This window comes from Protopterus annectens, chromosome 14.part0 (genome assembly GCF_019279795.1).
Source record: "Protopterus annectens isolate FY-2018-M chromosome 14.part0, PAN1.0, whole genome shotgun sequence".
NCBI classification, from domain to species: domain Eukaryota; kingdom Metazoa; phylum Chordata; order Ceratodontiformes; family Protopteridae; genus Protopterus; species Protopterus annectens.
In genome coordinates this window covers 877687508-877713653 of record NC_056748.1, presented here as the reverse complement: position 1 = coordinate 877713653, position 26146 = coordinate 877687508, and the positions used below count along the sequence as shown (strand labels likewise).

The 26146-nt window shown below is 43.2% G+C and overlaps 1 protein-coding gene across 1 annotated transcript in view; it reads right to left on the bottom strand.

Annotated features, from left to right (window-relative positions):
- NOC3L (NOC3 like DNA replication regulator) overlaps window positions 1-26146 on the bottom strand; it is an 825940-nt gene that overhangs the window by 641950 nt on the left and 157844 nt on the right. The window contains exon 9 of the mRNA XM_044056662.1: window positions 1224-1399. Coding sequence (XP_043912597.1) covers window positions 1224-1399 — 176 coding nt within the window. The remainder of the gene's footprint in view (window positions 1-1223; window positions 1400-26146) is intronic.

Genomic DNA, 26146 nt, shown 5'->3' with positions numbered 1-26146 from the left:
AGAAACTTCAGTATGAGGGGATTGTGAGGATAAGCATAAACAGAAGAAGACTAAGGAAAGGGACAGAGAAAAGGACAATTAATAAGATAAGGAGAAGCAAAAACTAAAGGATTCCTCTAGGAAATGTTCCTACAAGCAATGCATGTTTTAAATCCAGAGGGAATATTTGTTACCATGACCAACACAAAAGACAGAAAAAGTCTTCCTAAGCACTGAGCCAAGAGATCTAAATCCACAGCAGGGAGCCCTTCATTTGTTTGAACTTTCAAATGTTCCAAACTCATATGGCTGACACCATATGAGCGAACGTTTGAAAGACCGACAAATAACAGCGGAGATCCTGCTACAGTGCGGGACTGGGAGATTCCCCTTTCCTGCTCTGTAGTGCCATCTCGGAGTGAGAATATTTAAGCAAAGGGGGGGGTGCAGGGGGGCTTTCCCCCCTGCATAACACAGCTTTACTATGTTTACAGGTAGGTAAATGGTGCTATTTCAGGATGTCGGTCTTTCGGAATGTCGATCATATGGTGTCAGCCATATGAAAGTCGGCATTCTGAATGGTGGACATTCTGAAGTAGATCCCCACAGCAATAGAGTGGCAAGAGAGATCAGAGGTAATTCAGAACATGGAGGAGAATATGGGTAAAGTGAGGATCCTGAGCCTTGGATCCAAAGTCTAAAAGTGGCCTAAGTCAGATACGAAGTACCCGTAATGTTTAGGAGGTATGGAAGAGACAACATAGAACTTCTGTTAATAAGCCTTAATGTCGGAAATTAAACTTATGCATTACACAAAAATCTAGCACATTCAATAAAAGTTATGCGGACCATCATCCATATATCAGTACTTGTCTGTAAACTCAAAAAGGCAAAGATGAATCTAAATTACTTCATCATTCTGTTCATCTGAAGGTGATTATAACTTATAAAGTTGCATCTATCCATATTTCCTAGAAGGCCGCAGGGCAATGGCACAGAATTCTTAAAAGGGCTAATGCACTTTAATGGCAAAGACTAAAAAACACTTCAACAGCAGCACAGAGCGCTATACTTATGAAATGAATGGGAGTTTTTACAAACATCAGTAATAACTACAGTGTCAAGCAGCTAAAGAAATATGGATAGACTACTATGCCCAGAAGGATTCTACCTATTTGTACTTGTACAGGAAAACAACAATACTGCATAAGTTTTTGTCTAAGACAACAGATGGGTTTGCTCACCTTTTTATAAGGGTCATTCAAGAGTGGCACAATCAAGACAATGATATTGTTATGGAAGTTGAAGTGAGGTAATGTCACCATTAACTCACAAAGGCATCTGACAGCAATTTCTGCTAAACCTCGATATGCATTCAAGGAAACCACACCACTTTTCTTTATTTTCATCTGTTTCCAATCTGAAACAAAGAAAATAGCTTTGATGTCTACTTAAAAAGAAATCACAGCACAAGTCAGATAACTTGGCAGGTTATAACTAATATTGGTTTCAGAGAGTTTTTCAATAAAATATGTAATATAAAAGCTCAAAAAACATATATGTGTGTTTGGTTATAAAGTACTCTAAAACCCATCGTTCAACTTTAGCAACTTCTGCTGGTTGAAACACATCACCCTCTCATTAACCACATACAAAACTGAAACTCAAAAGCTAACATGCACCAGTCTATCTAGGAACTAAAATACTGTGATCCATTAAAATAAGTTATGTACGCACCATAACTTTTAGTTATGTACTCACCATAACTTCAGATGTTTGGGATCCATCTCGCCTACATTCTGACTGATGGGTTCGGAGCCGATCCCTCGGCTCCGACTCGGCACGCTTATGCCAAAGAGCGAAGTCTCTTATTGGCTGAGCTTACTATATCCCAGGATGCACCACTACCAGTCCCCCAGATCTAGTTTGTCCGCATACATGCACACATGCACGCACTGCTTATATAACATCGTCAGATGAAACAAGATAAAAACAGTAGAACTCAAAACCGTTCAATCTCTTCTGATCTCCAAGGCAGGGGGAAGGAGGGTGGGTATTAGGAATGGGCGAGATGGATCCCAAACATCTGAAGTTATGGTGAGTACATAACTAAAAGATGTTATGTGATCCTATCTCGCCTACATTCTGACTGATGGGACAGCGTCCCTAGCACCTGAATCCTGGGTGGCTCACTGGAAAACACTCCTGAGTACCGTGGAACCAAATGATGCTCGCCCTTTAGATGCCACATCCAATTTATAGTGGGAAATGAAAGTGTGCAGATTAGACCAAGTAGCAGCACAAATCTCCGATATAGCGAGTTTGGAATGAAAAGCTATAGAAGTCGCCATAGCTCTGGTAGAGTGAGCTTTGATAGATGTTGTAAGTTGCTTATTCAAGAAGAATAAGCCTGAGTTATACAATCTCTAATCCATTTGGAGATAGTAGCTTTTGTGATGGTTTTACCCAATTTATTGTCTGAGAAGGACACAAACAACTGGTCTGACTTACGAAATTGCTGAGTCCTGTCTAAATAGAAGCGCAATTGCCTGTGGACATCCAATTTATGGAGAGTGTATTCTGCTTCATTGGAGAATTTTGGGAAGAAAACTGGTAGCTCTAAAGATTGTTGGAGACAGAGATTAGAATAGACCTTTGGGACAAAGGATGGATTAGGCCTAAGTGATACTCTATCCTTGTGGAAAATCAAGTACGGTGGTTTAATAGACAGGGCTTGAAGCTCTGAAACTCTTCTTGCAGAAGTAATTGCAACTAAGAAGGCAGTTTTCCAAGACAGATATTTTAACTCACATGTAGCAGCCGGTTCGAAAGGGGAAGATGTTAATGCACGAAGCACCAAATCAAGATCCCACGGAGGCAGGATGAAAAACTGGCGGTCTTAACAGGCCCGCACCTTTAATGAAAGTTTTGCATAGTCTGCTGCTCATCAATGGAGGATCCATGGATTCGTGGAATTTAGAGATAGCCGCCAGTTGGACTTTAATAGTAGAGACAGAAGATCCTTGATTAAACAGGGATGTTAAGAATTTCAAAACTTCCGGGATTGGAGCAGTGATAGGGTCTAAGCCCTGAGTTGAGCAGATAGCAAACCTCTTCCACTTACTGAGGTACAATTTCTTAGTGGTGGGTTTGTGGGCTGAAGATAAAATGTGAATAACTTCCGGGTCTAATGTGTGAGTTCTGACTAAAGTCGGAAGTGGAGGAGCCAAGCTGTCAACTTCAAGGAGTGTAGGGACTGATGCTGTCGTCCCGACTGATGAATTAGCAGATCCGGAGTTAGATCTAAAGTCCAAGGATCGTCCACCGCATGTTTCTTCAGGTAGGGAAACCATACCTGACGAGGCCAGTATGGAGCACTCAGTATCATTGTGGACCCCAATTGAGAAGCTTTTTGAATGACTTTGGAGAGAAGTGGAATCGGAGGAAAGGCATAAAGTAGCCCTGTTGGCCAAGGCTGTGCTAGAGCATCCATAGCTGCTTCCCCTTGATGTGGAGTCAAGGAGAAGAACCTTTGCACTCGTGTTTAGTGGTGTTGCAAATAGGTCGCAGCACGGCGTCCCCCATCTCCTGAAAACCTGAGCTGCTACTGTTTCGTTTAGGGACCACTCGTGAGGAGAGAGAATTGTCCTGCTCAATCTGTCTGCCAATATATTTGATTTCCCCGGAATGTGGGTCGCTACCAAGAAACGGCTGGTAGCTACAGCCCATTCCCACACCCTCATGGCCTCTCTGCAAAGGGGGTAAGATCTGGTCCCTCCTTGTTTGCTTAGATACCAGACCACCGGCATGTTGTCTGTGTGGATGGCGATTATGCCCTGAGGGAGAAACTTGTGTAAGGCCTGTAGGGACAGAAGTACAGCCCTCATCTCCAATACATTGATGTGGAGAAGAGCTTCGTCTGGAAGCCAGGAGCCCTGAACTAACCTGCCCAGACAATGCCCCCCCCCACCCTATCTGGGAGGCATCTGTCGTCAGGGTAACCACTGGAGAGGGAATAACAAAGGGGCTTCCTTGATTTAGATTGGATGTCTGAAGCCACCAGCGAAGGTCCCGTTTGCATGTTTCTGTAATCATAATGGGATGATTGAGGGGAAGGTCCTGAAAGGACCATTGAGTTGACAATAGCCACTGAAGAATCCTCATGTGCAATCTTGCCAGAGGAACTAGAAGAACCGTGGCAGACATCGAACCTAAAACTTGTAGGACCATCCTGGCTGGGGCTCTGGATCTTGAAATCAGGGCTTGAACTTGGCCTTGTAAAGTTTGGATCCTTTCGGTAGGAAGAAAAGCAGCATCAATTTTGAGTCTATCTCTGCTCCTATGAACCTTATGCGCTGAGAGGGCAGCAAGACAGACTTTGACCAATTGAATGTAATTCCCAGGGTAGCACCCAGGGAGATGGTGGCTTTGAGGTTGTCCATTAGTAGATGCCTGGTGGTGGCAGTCAGGAGCCAGTCGTCCAGATAGGGAAACACTTGGAATCCAAGACTCCTCAGGTGAGCAGTCACTACTGCCAAACACTTGGTGAACACCCTGGAGGCTGTGGTGAGACCAAAGGGCAGTGCACAAAATTGGAAATGACTGTCTCCCAGGCTGAAGCGCAGATACCTCCTGGACGCCTGATGTATCGGTATGTGATAATAGGCGTCCTTGAGGTCTATGGAGCACATCCAAACATCCTTCTCCAATAATGGGAGAATGGATTGTAACGTGACCATTCGGAATTTGGATTTCGTGACGGATTGGTTTAGTCTGCTGAGATCCAATATTGGTCTCAGGTCCCCTGTCTTTTGGCACTAAAAAGAACCTCGAGTAATTTCTGGATCCGATCTGGTCTGTGGGGACCGGTTGGATGACTCCTTTTTCTAGCAGCTTTAAAGCTTCTGCGGCTGCAATTTCCCTTTGACTGGGTGGTGGGTCCGGGATTTTTTTGGACGGTGGGGGTGAGCATGTGAATGGGATGGTGTAACCTCCGGCAATGATCTGAAGCACCCATCTGTCCTGAGTGATTGATTCCCAGGCTTTTAGGTGCTTGGCAAAACGGCACCCGACTGGCTCCGGAGCAGCACAGCCGGGCAATCCCTCATGAGGTGTGGGAGGCTGAAGAGCCACGAAAGGACTTGCGGTCTCCAGAATTGCGGGCCCTCTGCCGCCTCTGGGACGGCGTCTCCCAGAAAAATTTCCCGTCCTCTGCCTCTGGAAGGGGAATCTTCCTGCTGTTGAGGAAAAACTTACGTGATTTACGGAACCACATCTTCCCTCCTCCTTTAGCCTTGGGATAAGGCCGAAAGGGAGTGGAATAACGGGCACCTACGGCAGATAAAGTTTTTCCCTCTTGCTCACAGCGGGTAAGGGTGTCTTTAACCTTAGGTCCAAACAAAGAGGACCCATCGAAGGGAGCGTCGTGAAGGAAGACTTAAAGGCCTCCGAACTGACACAAACGGAGCCAGGCTTGTCTCCGTGAGCCACGCCTGTGCCTGCCGCTCTACCGCCTTCGCCGCATATGAAATGAGCCTCATGGACGAGTTAGAAATTGACGTAAGGATAGCCAACTGAGAGCTAACCGACTGGGCTAGCTGCTCAGGTAGGTTACCCGAGAGGGAATCTGACAGCTCCTTGACCAGATCCCTCTGAAGTCTGGTGAAATGTGCCAAATAATTCAGGGACCTTACAGTAAAGGCCGCTGAAGTCAGGGTGCGCTTCCGCACGTCCATGCTCCTAGACTCCTTATTAGGAGGATGGACAGGCGTTGAAGCCTCTGCCACGTCCTGTTGTGTAGCAGATGCCACCACCATGGCATCTACAGCCACGCCTTTAGTCAGGAACTCCTTCTCGGGTGGGGCAGACAAAAATTTGTTAGGACGAGAAGGGACTGGTTCCACGGTATCTGGATGTTCCCACGCCCTCCGACAAACTAAATCCAGGAGCTCGTCGAAGGGCGGAGACACCCAGGAGGCGGAGGGCTGAGCCCCAAAGGCCTTGAGGAGCACTGACTCATCAGCAGAGGGGTTTGGATATCCAGCCGCCTCGTTGTTTGAGGATCTCTAAGATGTCTGCAAATGAGACATCTTCCGAGGACGACTTTCGGGACCCTCCGCATCATCAAGATCAGTGTCAGATGTAATAGACTCGGGGAGTCCACGTGCTTCCTCTTGCACGATCTCTTCCTTGGGGTTCCTCTGAAGACAACTCGAAGAACCCTCAGGAGGAGGGGAACCCCAATGGGGTAACCTCAGGCCCAGGGGCTCCGCTGCCTACGGACAGGGAACTGCCAAAGACCCAGTCTCCACGCCCAGGGAAGGTGCTGGTAAAGCCGGGAGATGGTCAAGAAGACTTGGCCAAGGCACTCCTCATAGCTCTGAAAGCCGGACCCCAGAATCCTGGGAGTGTCCGGTCCCGAGCCATGATAGCAGACGGAAGTCCCGCAGCAAGCACCGAGAGGGAGGCTCGGAACCAATAGCATAGGTCCCGAAACATCACCCCCAGGTCCAGCCGAAGAAGTCCGTGTGCCAAACTCGGACCCGAAGGCCGGGGTTGGAGTAAGGGTCGGAGCCGACCCTAAGATCTCCACCGGCTCCAACAGCACCTGCTCCAACGGAGCCGAAGCGGTCGGAGGAGGAATAGCAATGACATGGGCATGGGCCATCGGCTCCGAAGCCAACTGGGTCGGAGCCGAAACAAATTTTTGAAAGACTGGGGACTGGAACAGTCTTTGGAGCACCCTGTCTATATCCGAATCCGACATCCTCGATGACCAAGAGGATACTGAACGGGTTCGAGATGGCCTCTCCAACGGCCCCAAAGGGCTAGGGGACCGGCTCCGAGGCGACCAGATGACTATCGGCACCGAAGGAATACCCACACTAGTTTCCATCGGTGCCGAGGAGGACTTCGGCGCCGAGGAGGAAGTGTCTGAGCAGGCAACCTTTGTCGGCTCCGAGACCAGTGGAGCCGACGAAGGTGACCCGCCTCTCGATGCCCCAGCCATCGGCTCCGAAGCCAGAGGAGTCGAGACTGGTGGCATCGAGGCAGACCGTTCCGCCCTCGGCTCCGAAGTCCTTGGAGCCGAAGGAGAAGCCTGCCTATGTCTTTTGGCGGTCGGATCCGACGGACTGGTCGGAGCCGACGCCCTTTTCTTTTTAGCTGGAGAAGGAGAGGATGCCAAAGCTTCTTCAAAGGAGGGTTTTATTAAACCTTTAAGAATGAATTTATTTTTCCTCTCCTGGAGGACCCTCGAGGAAAAAGCGTGACACACTGCATGACTCTTGTAAATGTTTTGCACCCAAACAATAAACACAGAGAGAGTGATCATCTGTGATTGACATCTTAAAATTACATTTGGTGCATTTTTTAAAGCCCGAAGGCCTAGGATTTTGAGACATTATAACAATAATGCGGTAATTCCCTGACAGAAAAAACAACACTATCCACTTGACTTTCTGATTTAACTGACACTACCAAAAATCAGTTTACAGCTGCCGATTAGGTAAACAATCCGTAACAATTAACTCAAGGGTATTTTGAAAACCCCTAAGGTTTGAGAGGGGTTGACTGATCGGGAAGGCCCTAAGATGAAGGAGGCCTGAAATCAGAACCAACGCCCAATCACACTACAAAGTTTCTCACAAAAACTCCAATCACACACAAAGGAAAGAGTAGCCGTTAAAACAGCTTTTTATGACAAGAACAGCAAATTTCTGACAGAAAAAAGTTAGTAAAATACTACTCAGCTCAGCCAGCTCGAGACCACGTCTTCGCAAGTTAGCGGCAAACGAGATCTGGGGGACTGGTAGTGGTGCATCCTGGGATATAGTAAGCTCAGCCAATAAGAGACTTCGCTCTTTGGCATTAGCGTGCCGAGTCGGAGCCGAGGGATCGGCTCCGAACCCATCAGTCAGAATGTAGGCGAGATAGGATCACATAACATCTAGGCATCTATGTTGTGTATTTTTATTCTTCCTCTCTAATGAGTTCGGATCCAATCCTCAAACCCAACTCTGCTGCATACAATAGATTTCGGATCAAGCTCGCAAGCTCCTCCCTCTTCCCATAATGCTCTACTCCACCCCCATTACCTCAGATTGAGTTTGCTACCTTATCTCCTCCTAGTCAGGGAGAGACACTATAGATGGAAATAACGATAAGGCTCAAACTTGGAGCAGTAGGTTCCAAATAAAGTCCAATAGGTTCTTCCAGAAGAAATCAAGGGATGGATGGGAGGGAAGGTGAAGAAATATGAAAATGGACAATACAGATGCCTAGTTATGGTGAGTACATAATTTATAAATCTGATTTTGTCCTTTTCGTTCTTCATCACTAATGGGACAGAGTCTCTAGCTACGTAAATCTTTGGCGGCCCTCATGAAAGGATATTCCAGAGTACTGCCAAACCAAAGGAGGCTCTACTTCTAGACATGATGTCCAACTTGTAATGTGAAATGAAGGTATGAGTTTTGGACCATGTGGCTGCTGCAGACATGTCATCAACAGAAGTCCTTAACCAAAAGGCCTATGACGTAGCCAAGGACTGAGATGAATGAGCTCAGGGAGGTCTTGGTAAAACTAAACCTTTTTGAGAAAAAAATCAGTGGAATGCAGTCTGTAATCCATTTTGCTAGGGTAAATTTAGAAACTGATTGATCCAGATGATTTAAGGAAAAGGATATGAAAAGTTGAGCTGACTTTCTAAACTATTTTGTTCTGTTAATATAAAAATGTAGTTGCCTGTGTACATCAAGGAGATGTACCATGTACTCTCCCTTATTAGAAAAATGTTGTAGTTCCCACCCATTTAACCCCGCCCTGATACCACCACATCACCACTCACACATCATTCGACCACACACGCCCCCATTTCCCAGCACTACTCAGCTATTCACCTATTACAGCCGCTATCTAGTTATTCCTATCATCTACATTCGTGCCCAAATAGGCCCTCCCCACCCCCGCACAACACACCAATCATCACTTATTACCAAGTCATACATTTACACACACCCGCTCTCGTACTGTGCCATAGCAACACCTCCCACTTCTCTCCCATTGGTCAGTTACTCCTACACAGATATTCCCATGTCCTTGATTGGTTCATCGACAGGTTGCCATAAACCCTCTTTACCTTAGCACCACCCGCACCACCATTCACTCCCCTCCTTCTCATAATTGGCTGGAGTTTTTCAAATCTCCACAATTTATCCAATCCCCGTTCTCCCACGTTTGCATTCCCCTCCCACACACTAGCCCGCACGACCGCAGTCCAAGAACACAAGATATTTTCTATTTTTATTATTTTGTTTTACTTAATCTGTAAATATATAAGAATGTTCATTTGCAGTACTAATGATGAAATGACTGAATATGTGGTATTTCTATATTGTCAATATCCCCATCAAACATTTACCTATTAAATACTGATTATAAAGGTCTGATTTGTTTTAAAAAATACTTAACTGGTACTACTACCTTGATATGAAATGGTTACGGAAACATCCAAAAGTAAATGCAAATTGACTTAAGGTACATATTCGTGTTGTATAAAAACACACAAAAAACAATGCACTGCTGTATCTAAGCTTGTAATTGTTCTTTATTTGTAAGCGCTCACCTACCGAACGGAAATAAAAAATATATCTATTGATGGAAGAACCTCAGATTATTTTTTATTTTTAGTGATTTTTGGAATGAAGTTTCACCTTTGATTTATTAGGTATGTGGCTTTATAGTTCTTTTTAAGCCTGTGAATTGGAACGGAGAAAAGTTTTTCAATGTACTGTTTTGACTACAGCAACTTTCGTTTGGGGACAACTTTGGTTTTCACGGATATAGCACTATTGGTACTTGGCTGCCAATAGATTTTTTTTTACCCTAGTTATTACAAGCACCACAGTACTCGCTGTTTTTGTGAATTAAGGGTTAAGGCTGATTCACTTCCATGGGAAGGAATGTCCCTTTTATGTACATGCCTGCTTTCCAGTTATTATAAATATTTGGAAAAAAGATTGGTAAATTAATGGATTGCTCGACTTCAAAAGCCACTTTAGGCACAAAGGAGGGGTTAGTCCAGAGAGAAACTCTATCTTTATGAAAAATAATGTAAGGGGGTTTTGCTGACAGAGCCTAGAGTTCAGAAATTCTTTTCGCCGAAGTTATAGCTACCTAGAAGACCGATTTTCATGATAGAAATTTTAGATCACATTTGTCTAACAGTTCCAAGGGTTCCTGGATCCCAAGGTGGTGAAGGATCCTTTACCAGAGGTCTGAGAGGAAAAAAATGCCCTTCATAAAAGCTTTACATAATCTGGAAGAAGCCAGAGAAAAATATTTATTTCCTGAATGGAAATATGAGATTGCTGCCAACTGAAGTTTAATTGCAGAAAAACTGACCCCTTCATTAAAAAGGATTGTAAGAAAAAGAATTGCAGAAGATGGGGCCAAAAAGGGGTCAATGTTTTGGTCAGAAGTCCAAACAGAAAACTTGTTCCATTTGCTCCTGTAATCATTCTTGGTTCAAGTTTTTTGTGAAGCCAAAATAATATTGCAAACTGGGGAAGACAGGCTGGGCTGTCTACTACAGGAAGTGAAGAAACCATGTGGTTAACCTGGGGGAGAGAAGGTTGGGAAGTTGAATCCCTGATGCATGAGACAGGAGATCCTGACAAGGCTCGGGTATCCATGAAGGACAATAAATATTTGACAACAAGAAGGGGAACCAATGTTGCTGAGGCCAGAAGGGGGCAGTGAGAACTACTCGGCTCTTCAGCCTGCTTGCTTTCTGTAAGATTTTTGAAATCAGTGGAAGAGGAGGATAAGCATAAAGGAGACCCAAGGACCAAGTGTGAAATGAACAGTCTCTCTGTGACTCCACCTGAGGCAGAGATCAGCGCTTGTTGAGAGGGGTAGCAAACAGGTCACAGCAAGTTTGGACCCAACACCTGAAGATCATATTCACCACTGACTGACGGAGACCATTTGTGAGGCATTAGAACAAATCTGCTTAGTTTGTCTGTCAGCACATTGTTTTTCCCCCAGGATGTGCATTGCAATTAGAAAGCAGTCTTCAGAGATTGTCCATTCTGTCACAGCCTCTCTGCACAGGGGGTAAGATAAAGTTCCTCCTTGCTTGCTGATGTAACAGACTACCAACATGTTTTCTGTCTGAACTGCAACAGTCCCCAGCAGGAGAGATTCTTGAAATGCCTACAACACTAAAAAAACTGCTCTCATCTCTAGGAAGATGATACGCAATTTAGTCTCTTGGGGAGCTACATGCCTTGGACCGTTCTTCCCAAGAAATGCCCACCCCAGTTGGTAAGCATCAGTAGTCAATGTTGCAATTGGATTCAAAGGTCATCGGACTGAATCCACCAACAAATGCGACGTTTGCAAGAGAGCATGTTTTATTTAAAAAGACAGGGGATAATGTAGAATGGACCACTGCATAGCTATGGTTCACTGGAGAATTTGCGTAAAGAAGTATGCTAAGTGAAACAGTACTATGGCAGCTGACATGGACTCCAGTGCTTGAAGCACTAATCTTGCTGGAGGAGAAGGATGAGAAAGGATATCTTACAGAGGCAATGCGGTGGAAGGGTAAAGATGCCACATTAGTCGTAGTGTTCAGATGAATTTACAGGCTCTGAACTGGGGCAAGCTGTGATTTGGCAAGAATGACTGAAATGCCCAAAGTGTTGCAAATCTAGAGCAAATATTCCCTGGCTTGTAGAAGTTGATACCTGAAGGAGGCAGTGAGGCACCAATCGTCTAGATATGGAAACATTTGGAATCCTTTGAGTCTCATGTGAGCTGCCACTATGCCATGCATTTGGTAAACACCCTAGGGGCTGTGGTGAGTCCAAAGGGCACAACTCTGAAAAGGTAATGACTGGCTCCCAGCCAAAAGTGAAGATACCTTGTGAATCGCCTGTCTATTTTTATGTGGCAGTACACATCTTGTATGTGCATACAGTCATCCTTGTGCAGAAAGGATAGGATGGACTGAACCACCATTTGGAACTTTGCCTTCTTCACATACCAGTTCAAACCAAATCTAAAATGTGTCGGAGGTCCCATGTTTTCTTTGGCATTAAAAAGAAGAGTGAGTAAGTTCTGAATTCTATCTGCTCGGGTGGGACCTTCGAGATGACTTTTTTTATAGCCTGGGAAGTTTCTTCCCCAGACAAGCAGGAAGAAGGAAAAAGGGTGTGTAATAACCTCTGGATATTATTCTTAGCACCCATAAATTTTTTGTGATATTTGTCTAGGCATCTAGGATCAAATAGAATTGACCCTCAACTACCTCCAGAGTTGAACAATTGGGCAGCACTTCAGGAGCACTGACAGGGCCAGTCTGAAACGGAATCTCTAAAGCCCTGATTTTGTGGGCCTCCTCTGCCTCTACAGTGACGTATACCATTAAAATTTCCTCCTCTGCCTCTTGAGGACTTATCCCCAGGTGAATACTGGAAAGACTCCTGAGATTTACAGAACCAGATCTTCTTACCACCTCATTGGCTTCTGCAAAAGGTCAGTTGAGGGTTAGAAAACCTGATTCCTATAGCAGACAGGGTTTTTCCATCTTTCTTCCTACAGGTAAGCATATCTTTAACTGATGGCCCAAACAAGGAAGTGCCATCAAACAGGATATTAATAAGATGTCTTAAAGGGCTCCACAAAATCACACAGCCACATCCAGAAATGTGTCCTTATGGCAATACCTGAATGGGCACACCTCATGAGGAACCTTCATTTGTATGACAGATTAACCTCATCAACGCATTTGAAATAAAGATAAGAGTAGCCAGTTGAGAGGAAGTCCTTTTGAAATCCTCAGGAGACATGGACTGAAATGCAAATACTTGCTTTCCAAATCTGTCCAATGCTCGACTCTGTTTGGCAAAATCAACAGAAGAACTCTGATCTGCTAGCTCTTTTAGTGGCTGCTGCCACAACCACAGCATCAACAGGGACTTGTTTGTTCCAGTGAGGATGGTCCGAAGGAGGGGCCAGAAATTTGTCCAGGCACTTGGGTATGGGCTCTACAATGTCTGGTTCCTTCCAAGCTAAGCAGAAAACCAGGTCAATAAGTTTGTCTGCAGGGAGGGGGTCATCCAAGACGTAGATGGTCCAGCACCAACAGGAACACCGATTCTTCAGGAGGAGGAGTCTGGGCTGACCAGTCACATTTCTGCTTAATGACTTTTAGAAGATCTTCAAAGGAGATGTCATCAGGTGTGATCTAGGGGATCCTTCTCCCTCATCAAAATCAGTGTCTTCCATGACAGACTCCAAGAGGAAGTTGTGTGTGCCTCCTCTTAAACATCCTCTTCCTAGGAACCTCCAATGTGGGATGTTCAGGGGAGATATCAGACAGAGGGGGAGTTCCTCAAATAGAACTACCTGGAGACTAACTGGAATTGACTGACCCTGTAGAGTAGGCCTAATGGACTCAGAGCTCGAAGCCAATGAGAGACAGGGGATAGGATCTGAAACATGAGACAACGGTTTTCTATGGAGAGAGAAAGCCCTTTCTACCACCTTGAATGCTGATGGACCAGGGGAACCCTTTCCTTCCAACTCGGAGCCAAAGCTTCCTAATATGGTATTTTGGGGCCATCCCCAGAGCACAGCATCAAGGGTTGAATCAGATCAGAGCTCTCCAAGGCTGACACTCCAAGAGGAAGGGACAAATCTGACAAAAATGGACAGCAAAACCCAACCACTCAGACCTGGTGCTGACAACTCTGCTCCAAGACCCTCTCTCTAATCTGAGGATACTGGAGCAGAGCCAATCAGGGAATCAGAGTGGAGGAAGAAACTCAGATCCAACACGGAAACTATCACAGACCTTGAATTTTGGGACTCCAAAACCACGTCTCTGATGAGGAGAAACAATGGACTCCATAGGCACACTCACAGATCCAGTAGGGGAAGGAGCTAGCAGAACCCCCATCTGGATCTGAGCTCTGAGAAATTTACTCATCATCCTATCCACATTCGCCTCTGACATGCTTCTGGAAGACCTAGAAGGCACTGTGGAAGGGGGTCAAGAATTTTTCTTTGGAGTTTGAAATAAGTGAGTGGGCAGAGAAGGAGAAATAGGTTTTACTGTATACTGTGGAGTACGGCTTCTGTAAGATATACTAGTTCATGGATTCAAAGAAGAAGAAGGCAAGGGAGATATAACTAGAGCAGGTGACCCTTTCGAATCAGAGGATGATTTTGGATCTGAGGGAGGGCCAAAATATTTAGGATCCAAGGAGGTCAGATCCAAGATTGTTCTAATCTTTTCAAACTGCTCCAAGGAAGGCCTTGGGGACTTCGGAGGAGACCAGTTCCTGGTTTCTGAAGAAACAGATTTACATGTTTTTGAGGGGGTTTGAGCCCTAGAAGAAGCAGGAAAGTAAACCTTTGAGGATGAGCTTATTATGCTTGTCAGCCAAAGCTCTCAGATTAAATGCAGAGCATACTGAACAGGCCGTGTTAAGATGGTCTGGTCCCAGACAACAAGTGAACTTTGTGTGCATCTGAGTTTGGGATCTTATGACCACAAGACATGCATTTTTTAAAATCTGGTTGGTTTCTCTGACATAGCTAAAAGGAGAACAACCCCTGGATGAAGAAGAACACAAAGAGGAAGAACCTGACAGGTAATAGAAGGTACCAACAACGGTACGGAGATTACTAAAAACTGAGCAGGAAAGTCAAACAAAGGTCACAGGAATCCCTAATGTTAGCAACACTAAAATGGAGGATGTAAGAAAAAAACTAGCAAAGTTTAAGAAAGGACTATACAACTTTAAACAATTAATAACAAGAAAATCTGTTTACAATGCTTGATAGTGGAACCTATGTCTAACCATGATGGCAGCAAATGAGATCCAAGGTAATGGAAATAGAATACAGCATTACAGGTAGAGGGAGGAGCTTGAGAGCTGGATCTGAAGTCTAGTGTATGCGGCAGAGTCTGATCAGAGGATCGGATCTGAACCCATTAGTGAGGAAGAATGAAAAGGACATCACTTCAAAATGCATTAATTTTCTACAAAAAAGAAAGAATTTTATGTTACTATATTTACCTGGATGTTTCTCAGTCATCCATCCTAGTGGAGTCAACAGTTGACAAGATGCTCCCCAAAACGAACATAAAGGTTGACATCCTAGGAGGGCCACTAATACTTTTGATCTCTTTACCATTCAGGCTATAAATTAGGGCTGGCATACACAACGTCCTATGGCTTTGAGAATGGCTGCAACTTTGTGGGAATCAGGTGTGTCCTCTAATGACCCACCCATCTCTATGGCCATACTACTTTTAAAGAAAATCCTCCTGATGTTTCTTCTAATAAATGATACCTCCAAAACATAATCCTACACATCCTAAACTACAGCTAGTACAGTACTGTAGTTTGCCCCCACATTGTCAAATACATGCAATAAGCAGGCATTCTATCATCTCAACAAGCTGCTAAAAGCATTTGGACTACATTTTTGCATTCAGAAAGCTACACTTTAAATACATTTATATTTGCATTTATCATCATTTAAATCAGTTGTGTGTGTTTTTTTGTACTTTATCTGAAGTTAGAAGTTATTAATTTAAGGCATTTTTGTAGTCTGCATTGCTTTTTAGTTTCTCTGCTGGGTTGAGGTGTTTGAGTTTGGTTCTCTCCCACTTTTCCTATTCCTTTTTTGGTTTTATTCCTGGAGGCTTTTTAGCTGCCTACCCCTACTGTACAGTGGGCTCTATAAGCTCCTCCCAATCTTATCTTCTCAGTCTAGGGTTGCCACCTTTCGTTGTGGCTAAAACTGGAGTAAGGCCACACCCCTTGCATCAGCGGTAACCCTGCTCAGCCCACCCTCTCTCCCGCCCATGTTACACCCATTTTGTGATGTCACCATGACATCGCTTGTTGGGGAATGCCCTCTTTTTCCATTCCCGATGCTTGCTTTTGGCTGATTTACTATGCTTTTCTGCAAAAAAAGCATATTAAATCAGCCGATTTACAACTCCCGATAGTCTGTTTCCTATTTTGAAACAGAATACCGGAGTTTGTACAGTGTTTTCCGGACTACCGGAGAATCAATTTGATTTCCGGACAGTCCAGGAAAATAAAAGGAGGGGTGGCAACCCTACCTTTGTCTCTCTTACTGGTTACTGACAGAAGTAACTTGGAAGGCCTTCCCCTTGGACTGTAAATGTACTTTGAAATTGCCTTGAATTGTGTATATGTTTCTCATTGCTGGCTTGTCTGCCCTTAAATCACACTGGAATTACTTGTAACTAGTTTTTAGAGCTTTTCCTGGTGCCTTTTCACTTGTGGCTAATAAAGTGCGTTTTACATTAATAAAGCTGGGACTGCAACTTCAGTGGGAGTATAATGGTAGCCTGGTCTGTCCGAGCTGGAAAATACACAAGGGAACTTAAAATGACATCTACTTGTTATACCTAGTTGATAACTTTTCACTTTCAGCCAACCAAAGTGCATTTTTACATTAACAAGACTGGGAGCGCTATTCTAGGGGTGGTACTAAAGTATTCTGGTCAGTCGGAAAACGCACAGGAAGGCTTAAAGTCAGAATTATTTGGCTCAGCTATTCATTTGATTTATTTCAGATACCTTTCCACTTTTGTCTACCAAAAGTGTGTTTTTATATCAAGAAGAAATGGGACTGCTATTCCAGTGGCGGTAGTAAAGTAGCCTGGCAGTCAGAGTGGGAAAACACACATGGAGGCTTAAAGTGAGATTGGAGGGCTTTTTAGGGACATAGTTGGGTGTTAATCTGCATTTGAGAGCTACATTTCTTGTGTTTTACATTAAGAAGTTCCAGAATCATCCATCTTGTGGCAGAAGGTGTTTACCTGCTCTCTTGGAGTTGGGAGGCACTCCATGGAGCTTAAAGTGTAGTTGTTTAATAGCCAGAGAGTACAGGAGTTGGCTTTCAGCTTTTTCTGTCTGCCATATATCAGGCTCATCTGCACACAGCTTTTCTCCTCTCATTGGTGGTTAGCAGTACCTATATACCAGCCCTCAAAGGTTCCTCAACAGGAGAATCCAGGGTATGGAAACCCTGTCCTACACAGTAATGTCCTGTCTCTGTACTCTGTCTCCTACATATTACTGAGAGGCAATTTATGCCTAGCATACAAGGCATCCTCGGATCCAGCTCTGATGGGTATCTTATACATCAGCAAGACAAACACTACCAGAAACACTAGATCCAAGAGCCTGAACCTTGTCTGCAACATAAACATAACTTGCTGGAGGGACAGATAGGTGTCTCAAAGGATCCTGACACTATGGAATAAGCTCCACATCTATGTGAAGCAGAGTTCATTCCTGACCCTGTTCACTAGATGGGAAATCACATCCAGCCAGGTCACCCAAGCCGCTGAATGACCAAACTCAACAGTAAGTAAATTAATCCTCAACTAACATACCCCCAACACATAGCTCTTAACTACCTCTTAACTACCTCTTTACTAATATACTCTATAATATAGCCGTCCAAGGAACTCTGGGACAAAACTGGGTTGGGTTGCACAGCTAGGCTTGTAAAGACCCTGGTGGTCATTAGTCTAGTATGAACCTATGAATAAGTCAGACTGCCACTTCTCCTACATTTAGACCCATTACTACTAACCTGTCTCTGGTAGCTTTATTACCTCTTCTCTCTGTGTCTCTGCAACACATGCACAATTTAGAAGGAGAATCTCTTGTGACGTTATTCTGTTACACTTAAAAAATCATCTCACTTCGCAGTGCCTCCAAACATGTGCCATATCCCACAACACATCTGAACCTAAAAAAAAAGGCTATTAAGAAAAAAACACAATATGCATCCTGGCATAAAAGCTTCACAAAGTCCACGGACCAGTTCTACTTACTTTAGGAAAGTAGAAATATACACACCAAACCCTGGTCCACCATCACAGATGTTTCCACATTCAGATACAGTTAGTGTCTGGTAGAACAGAACTCATGGTATAAAGCTAACACATAATGATGCCTACAGTATCAGAACAAATTGCCTTTGTTGACTTCAAGGCTGGCTCTCCAACTACAGTCCTGATATCTTACCAGAATATATGCTTAACTAAGATCAGCCAAATATGACAAGTAAAATACTGAAACAGAGAGTCAAGATATTTAGACACGACAGTCAGCACAGGGACATGCGGTGCAACCTTCATTCACAACAATTCTATGCATTACTCCCCTCCTGCCTATTCAGTTCTAATACTTGATAAATACGAGACCTGTATTTATACAGAAAGCCTTTATTACTACCATAGACACAAGGTGGTGAAAGTTAAGATCACAGCCTACTTGTGATCCCAGATCTCTTACCACTTTGTAGGTACATAGGGTATTGTTGTTAATGTGACAGTGTGAAGGGACACTTTTTACTGGAGGGAATGATGATGCATTTCTTTGCATTTAGTTTGAGACCGTGACTGAGCCACCAGTCATTGGTCTCGGTAAGACCTTCCTGAAGTATCATTTGGGGATGCAATAATTGCAACCAGTTTGCAGTCAACTGCAAACTTGGCCACCACACCCCCTTAGTTTTGGACTGAACGTCTGGGAAGTATATACCAAACAGTAGGGGACCCAGCACTGACCCCTGTGATAACCCACTGGTGACGAGTCTGCTGGTTGATGTGGAGTCACCCACTTTGACAGTGTGTGACTGGTTTGTGAGCCAGAGTTTACATTCAGTTTATCTCTAATGCCCAAGTATGGGATTGTGTCATAGGCCTTTGCTAAGTCAAGGTATTCTGTGTGCACAGATTTGCCCTAGTCAATGGCCCTGGTCACATTTTTGAAGAAATCCACCAAGTTTAACAGGCAGGATCTGCACTTGATGAAGCCAAATTGGGTTGGATCCAGGGTTTGGAGCTCACCTATGTCTTTATGAGGTCCATCATGATAAGTTCCATGGCTTTACAGATAAGGCTGGTGACTTATGGGTCTATAATTCCTTGAGTCTGCTGCTAAGCCACCTTTGTCGGGGGGGGACTGTTGCTGTTCTCTATTCCACAGGAACAAAGCCAGTGGTTAGGCTGTGACTGAATAGGGTCCTTAATGGTGATGCTAGTTCATGTTTTACTTTGTTTAGAAGACAGCCTGGAATGCCATCTGGTCCCAAAGAGGCTGCGTTTTTTTTACCTTTAGACAAGGCCTTAATGACCTGCTCTTCGGATATGTGGGGGGGGGGGTTGAGGGCAAGGTTTGTGATGCTTGGAGGGAATAAGGGAGTGAAATTTTCACCAAATGTGTCAACTAGCAGGTTTGCTATCTCTGCGGGATCAGAGTGTGCGTGATAGCATTAGTCACTAGTTCAGCACATGCTTGGGTCCTACCCTTTAGCTACATACACAGCTGTAAAAAGCCTTATGAATATCTTTGGCTGTGACTGCTAAGTTTTTCTCAAAGTTACCCTTAGAGGATATGACATGTCGTATTTCCCTGTTGAGGCAGAGGAGGGTGTTTTTCCATTGTGGGGGCCTCATCCTTAGTTTTCTTAGACAGCAACTTTTTGCATTTGTTGTAAAGTTTGTTGATGATGGATGTACACCAAGGAGGTTTTTTAACTTGGGTCTCTGGCTTAGATTCTCTCTGGAACAGCAGAGTCTATGCACTTATACAAGTGACTGTACAAGGCTTTAGTGTAAGCTTTGGTGTAGTTACCACTTCCAACTGGGGTTGAGGCTTGGAATGATTTATCTTGCCCTAGGAGGGTAGACTTTGCTTTGGTGAAATTTGTTTTAGTCTAACTTCGCCTTTTGAGAGTTCTGGTATTAGTGACAATTCAAAGGTGACTGATTTGTGGTCAGATTTAACTAATGACAGTCTGACAGCTGCAGTGATGCATCTGTTTGTCATGTTAGTGAGGACCAGATCTAGTACGTTTGTTCCTCTTGTCAGGGTTTGTTCCAGGGCATTTGACTTGATGCCAAGGAACTTTTGCGCTAGTGAGTTAGGACTAGAGTAGGTTTCCCAGTTGATGGTGGGATAATTGAAATGTCCCATGACCAGAGTGCTTGACAATATTTGGAATGACTCCAGTTTGGTCAAGTAGGCCTCGTACATATCATGATCCATGGAGGGGGATATAAAAATAGCTATGACTTGAATGGGGGTCTTACCCACTGTAATCTGAATTTGGAGCAACTCCATGGAGTTGTTGAGTGTAACTATACGGGAGGCGAATTTATCTCCAACATAGATAGAAACATCGCCGCTTTTGGTTTTCACATGTACGTTTTGCAGTCCGAAGATGTGGAAGGCACTGTAGCCTTGCAAGGCAGGGGCAGTCTCGGAGGCCTTGAACGAGTGACTGTACAGACATATACATCCTCCAGTGATACAAGTGCTTCTAGGGTGTGCAATTTTTGGTTTAAGCTCCTAGTGTTTAGCAGCATAACCCTTATTTTGTTATGCTTGGCAATTTTCATACCGACAATTTTGAGACCTTGCCTAAAAAAGGCACTATGGGGGAGGCAAGAGCCTTTGCCAGCAGCCAAAAGGCTAGTGTTCCCAGGTGCAAACAGTCTCTGGCAAAGCAGCGAGGTTTGTCGATCACGTCATCCCAGCCTAACAGAAACTGGGTCCCCTTTGAATGACACCAAAAACTAAGTCAATTACTGAAATTGTTCATCTTTTGTTTATACAGTGGCATCATTCTAGATGAGGGTAATATGCTGCTCAAGGCTAGGGACTGTACCTGTCTGGGACACATATTCTGAGAGCTTAATCATGTCTGTCTTCATATAGTGATTTATGTGTTGGATCCAGTGAGGTACTCCTCAGGTCGTTCACTCCAACATGAGCTATGACACAATCATAATGGTACTTGTTGCAGATAGAGCTGAGTGCATGCGAGATCTGATGAGTCCTGGCACCGGAGAGGCAGCTGACCGTGACTTTCTCCTTTACCTAACCTGGTGATTGGGATATCCATTTCTCTCACTACAGAGTCACCAATAACAAGAAAATTTGTTTTTTAGTGTTGCGCCTTAAGTGCTTTGTAGGTGAGACAATGGTGTTGCTATGTGTCTTGGGAGCTGTGGGAATTGTGTTAGTTGTAGCAGTTTTTTGTTTTGGAGATCTCTGGTGTTTCAGTAAGTTTTTGAGAGAACCTCCACATATGTTGTGCTGGATGCATACTACAAAAACTGGTACTATGTGCATGAGTAGTGGTGGGTGAGTTGACAACCTCTTCTGTGTTACTGTTTTGAGTGTGACAAAGCAGGGGTTTAAGATTCTTGGTGTAGGCACATCTCTCACATTCTGTACTAGAGTTAGTTATTAGTAGTGGGTTGTCAGTGTACATTAGGCAGTTGCTACACTGCCTCAGAAGACCCAAGTCAACAAAACTGGCAGGAGAAACAAGGGTAGTCCAACTGTCCATAGTGCTAGATTTAAGAACCATTACAAAGGGGGTGATTTCAGGACTGCTCTATGAGGTGTTCTGTAAATGGGTATTTCTGACTGGGTTTTTGGCTGGTGGTTTAATAGTTCACAGCTCCGTATCAATACTTCTTAAACCGGTGATGTACTAAACAGGAGGACTACACTAATGTACTACAGCAGTTTCTAAAGGAAAAACTGTCAAAATTGTCAATATGTTGCACAATTGTGTGGCAGTGCACAGTGTTGAGTGATGCTACATAAGCAGAAACCTGCTGAAACGTACAGCTTAAAAAAACAGAAGCTAAAAAATAATAATAATCAGAACCAACGAGCGTGTTTACTCCAAGCCCTAGACCAATCACCCTTCACCAGAGAGGTTCCGATCAGCACAGTTCTCTCACAAGGGTGCAGAAGGACCTCTTCCAATCCAATTAAAGATGGCTTGGAAAATGTGCTCAGAATACAAGAGCCACTACAAACAGACCCAGATGCAGCAAACCTGTGTTTGGACTATGCTACAGATACTAGCTACACTAATTTAGGCAGGAAACACTAAAACATTTTTTAAACAGCAGAAAAAAATAGCACCTAGACATTAAAAAATGTTTTAAACAGCAGAAAAACAGCAAGGAGACACTAAAGAATGTTTTAAACAGCAAACAAATCAGTTATTTAAAACACAGCTTAGCAAGAAAACAGAAATAAAACACAACAGGTGCTTTGCAAACAGTGAAAATAGCAAAAAGAAATTGCAAAAATACCAAACAGATGCAGTACACACAGTACAGTTTAGTTTACAGTATTAAAATACAGCATTAAATAAGCAAAACACAATAAAAAGTGCAGTAAATAGTATAATCAAGCAAAAAAAAAAAAAAACACAGGCAACTTATAGTTTTTGGAAAGCTCAAAAGCCCTCCTATTCCCCATCCAACTGTCCAAGTTACTCTTGAATTTGGTTACAGAGGAACTCTGCTTCACATGGTTGGACAGTCTCTGGGATACATACCAGTCTCGCCAGTAGGTCCTATTTATATCACAGGCAAGGTTCAAGACTTTAGAACGGATAATTCTGGTGCAATTTGTTTTGCGGATATGCCTTATTTGCCAGGCAGAGCTCTCCCCTCAACAGCCTGCATGAGGCAGAATACAGGGATAGGGCCTTGAGGCAGTCTGCATAGGACATGTTACTTATGCCAAGTATTCTTTTAGTGAGGAACCTCTGTAGACATTCCAACTGTTGGATAGGCCTGGTTCATTACATACCAAAGGGGGCACTGTACTCAACGATAGGTCTTATGAGTGCTGAATACAGTGGAAAACTGGCTTCCTTGGACCTAGAAGCCATACTTTCATCTACAAGTTGCACAACATAGAAGGATTTCCTCAGTACTGTAGACATGTGAGGGTCAATGCTCGATTACCGTCTATGTGCATCCAACAAGTCCCTGACTACTGGATCAGTTCTTAGGGGTGTGTTGTCAAATATGATTGCCACTTCAGTTTGTAAAGATGGCAACTCCACTATCGCCATCTCCAGTTCTGTTCTGACAAACCACTGCATACTTTAACTGTGTTCCTAAACTCTGGAAAAGTAAAAAAGGAAAATCCACATTTATCATAATATCAGCACTCACAACTTACTACTTGACTCAAAACATGGATTTTGTTATTGTCATGGAACTAAGAAAGCTCTGTCTGACAAACCAATACATACATGTTGAAATTAACCATGGCAATGCTCAGTATTCTGCTCCCAAAACTGCCAGCTCCTTCTAAGAAGGCTCTTTTAATAATGAATTACATGGCATGCATCATGGTTCCACAGCTACTGTGAAGGCAGATCTCAAAATGTCAGACTGCAAAATGCTGCATTATATACCTAGTCCCTCAGCATTCCACAGTGTCTTCATTGGCTTACATCTATATTTCATCAATGGGGCACAATGTGGTGCTGCCAGGTGAACCACAGTACAAAAAACATCTCCCTTCAGTTTCTAACATGCCAACAGGACAGAATCTGCTTCAGCCTGGATTTAAGTCTGTACAAATCTAGTTGTCCAATTTGTACCTGTAGCAAAATATCCTCAAAACAAAACACAAACTATCTGGGTACAAACCAGCTTCCTCCCCATCAGCTCTAAACTTGTTCATTACCTCTGAATCACTCAACCATTCAAGTCTTGGAATCTGAAAAGCCTACTGTGGTCACATTGAACAAAGTTACAGTGTTAGATCTTCACAAGCACAAGACCACCCATGCAGATTATCAATGAGCTAGTATCCTGGTGATTGTGGTCTAGGCATTAAGTCAGTAACTAAACATTTAAATTTGGCTGTCAGATTCTGAAAAGGACTCAGCTGCTTGCAATATCAGTATCATACTTCATTGCCCTAGCAAACTGGCAAAGAAAAGGTTAATTTTAGTCACAGTATGAGCTTAATTTGATGCAAGGAATTTGCCAGGTTCGTGTTCCTTCAGAGTGACTTACTTATTTCATGACCATTCCATGCTTGAATCTGTATTAAACATTATTTTTATGTGCTTAACAGGTCCTTCCTCCCTTACCTACAATGCAATGATTACATCTTTAAGTGTTAAAGTCTGATTTTATGCCTATACTCTCTGCAACTGTTTATAAGCCACAGTGGTGCAGTGGCAGTGTTGTTGCCTCACAGCAAGAGGTTCTCCCATTCGATTCTTGGCAGGAGCGTCTCCTTTGTGGAGTCTGCATGTCCTCCCCATGGTCGAGTGGTGTTCAATAGACATGCGTAGAATGAGCATGCCTTCGTTGAAGGTTGGGCGTTGAGCTGGCACCTGTAAAAAATCTACTGCCAATCATTAGCGGACCAGAGTTCCGCTGTGGTGACCCCTAACCGGGAAAAGCCAAAAGAAGAAAACAAAACAAAAACTTTCTGCAACCATTCAAAGAAGTAGCTGAGAATATTTGCTAAGTTCTTTAACTCTTTAGAAGAGAAGGTAGTGAACAAAGAATCGTGTTCAATTAATTATCTAACTAAAGATTGGAACAGCAAGAAGCCTTCCAAAGAGGTAACACACCTAGAGATAGTTTTGGTAATGTGGGAAAAATGCTTCTTAAAAACAGCTGCATTAAGATAAAAGATTAGATTAGGTTAGTTTGTTATTTCTAACTGTCCTTTAGGCCTTGTAGGAAACAAAAGCACAAAGGATTTCTGAAATGATGTTACACAAAAGTAATGCATTACTTTTGCCAAAATGATTGACAGAACTTAATTTTCAGAATTCTGACAGCTCAGGCTTCACCTCTGTATCATGTCTGTCACTACAAAAAGCAATCAAAGTAGTGGCATGGCACACAGGGTTAAAGCTTTTTTTGCCAGCTATACTAGAAGAGCTACCACCCAGTGCTTCCCTAATCATCAAGCTCTTGTATACCTCCCATATAATAATGGTCTCACAACCACCATACATAAAAAACAGCTAACCTGTAATAGGCTGCACACTTCACTGATGGCATACTTCACTGGTGTCACTGAGAAGCCTCAGACAAACCTTCCTGGTTAGAATTACTCATGATTTATTTTAATATAATTAAAGGTCATCATTATCTGACATACTGTTACAGTATACCATCTCATGTCCACTATGTTCCACAGGCACTACCTCAGTACAAGTCCAAGTATCTACTAACAGGCAAGGAGACTTGCTCTTAAGATAAGACAATTTGTACCAAACAAGGCTTCCATATGGCCAGTAAGTCTCACCTAACCAAAGACTTGTTATGTAACTGGGGGAGTTACTAGACCTAGCTAAACAGTCATAAGTCTTCCCTCAGTTCTTCACTCCATTTATGTCACTTTCTGATAAGCTTCAACCCTTTCGCCTCTCAACTTTTCCTATTATTCCACCCCCATTTCTACTACTTCATTACTCTGTTGTCTCCTCTATATGTACTTATTGCATATCTGCTTATTTTTAAAATTCCAACTAGCAGAAATTGCATGAACACTTAAATCCTACTATCACCACCCTTCCTTCCTCCCCTCCATTTCTGTCATGCTCCTCTTCTTCCACATTCATTTTCTTCCTCTGCCTGTTCTTCCTATAACATTTACTGCATAGCAACTACAGCATCTTCTTTCATGCTTTGTAGTCATATTTTTTTTCTCAAATTTTTTTTTTATTTTTCAAATGCATTTGAATGAATTCCATTGCATTTATACATAACATCGTAAATAACTATGTACATTATTTACATTAGCCTGACACCACAACACATCTTAATGTATACAGTTACTTTATAAGTAAGTCAAATCCATTATCAGAGTATCTGATCAATTATTGCATAGTGTCAATCAATGATGAGACTTTTCCCTAAGGGTTGTTGATAAATGACTTTGGATAAATTCTTAGTTCTTTAACTTTAATTTCCAATAATGCTGTGGTCTTCAGTAGGCTGTAAAAGTCTTTCAAAGTTGGTATTGTGTTTGTATTCCATTTTCTTGTTATACACTTCCTTGAAATTGCAAGTATAGTCCATACTAGATACATGTCTGACCTATTTAAATAGGACCTTTGTTCACATTTAATAATAAAAGAGGTTTAGTTACATAAAATGATTCATTAAATAAAGCTTGTAGAAAGTTATTAATACCATTCCAAAATGACATAATTTTAACACAATCAAAGAAAATGTGATTCCAATCTGCATTGTGTACTTGCTCACATCTCCAACATATTCCTTTTA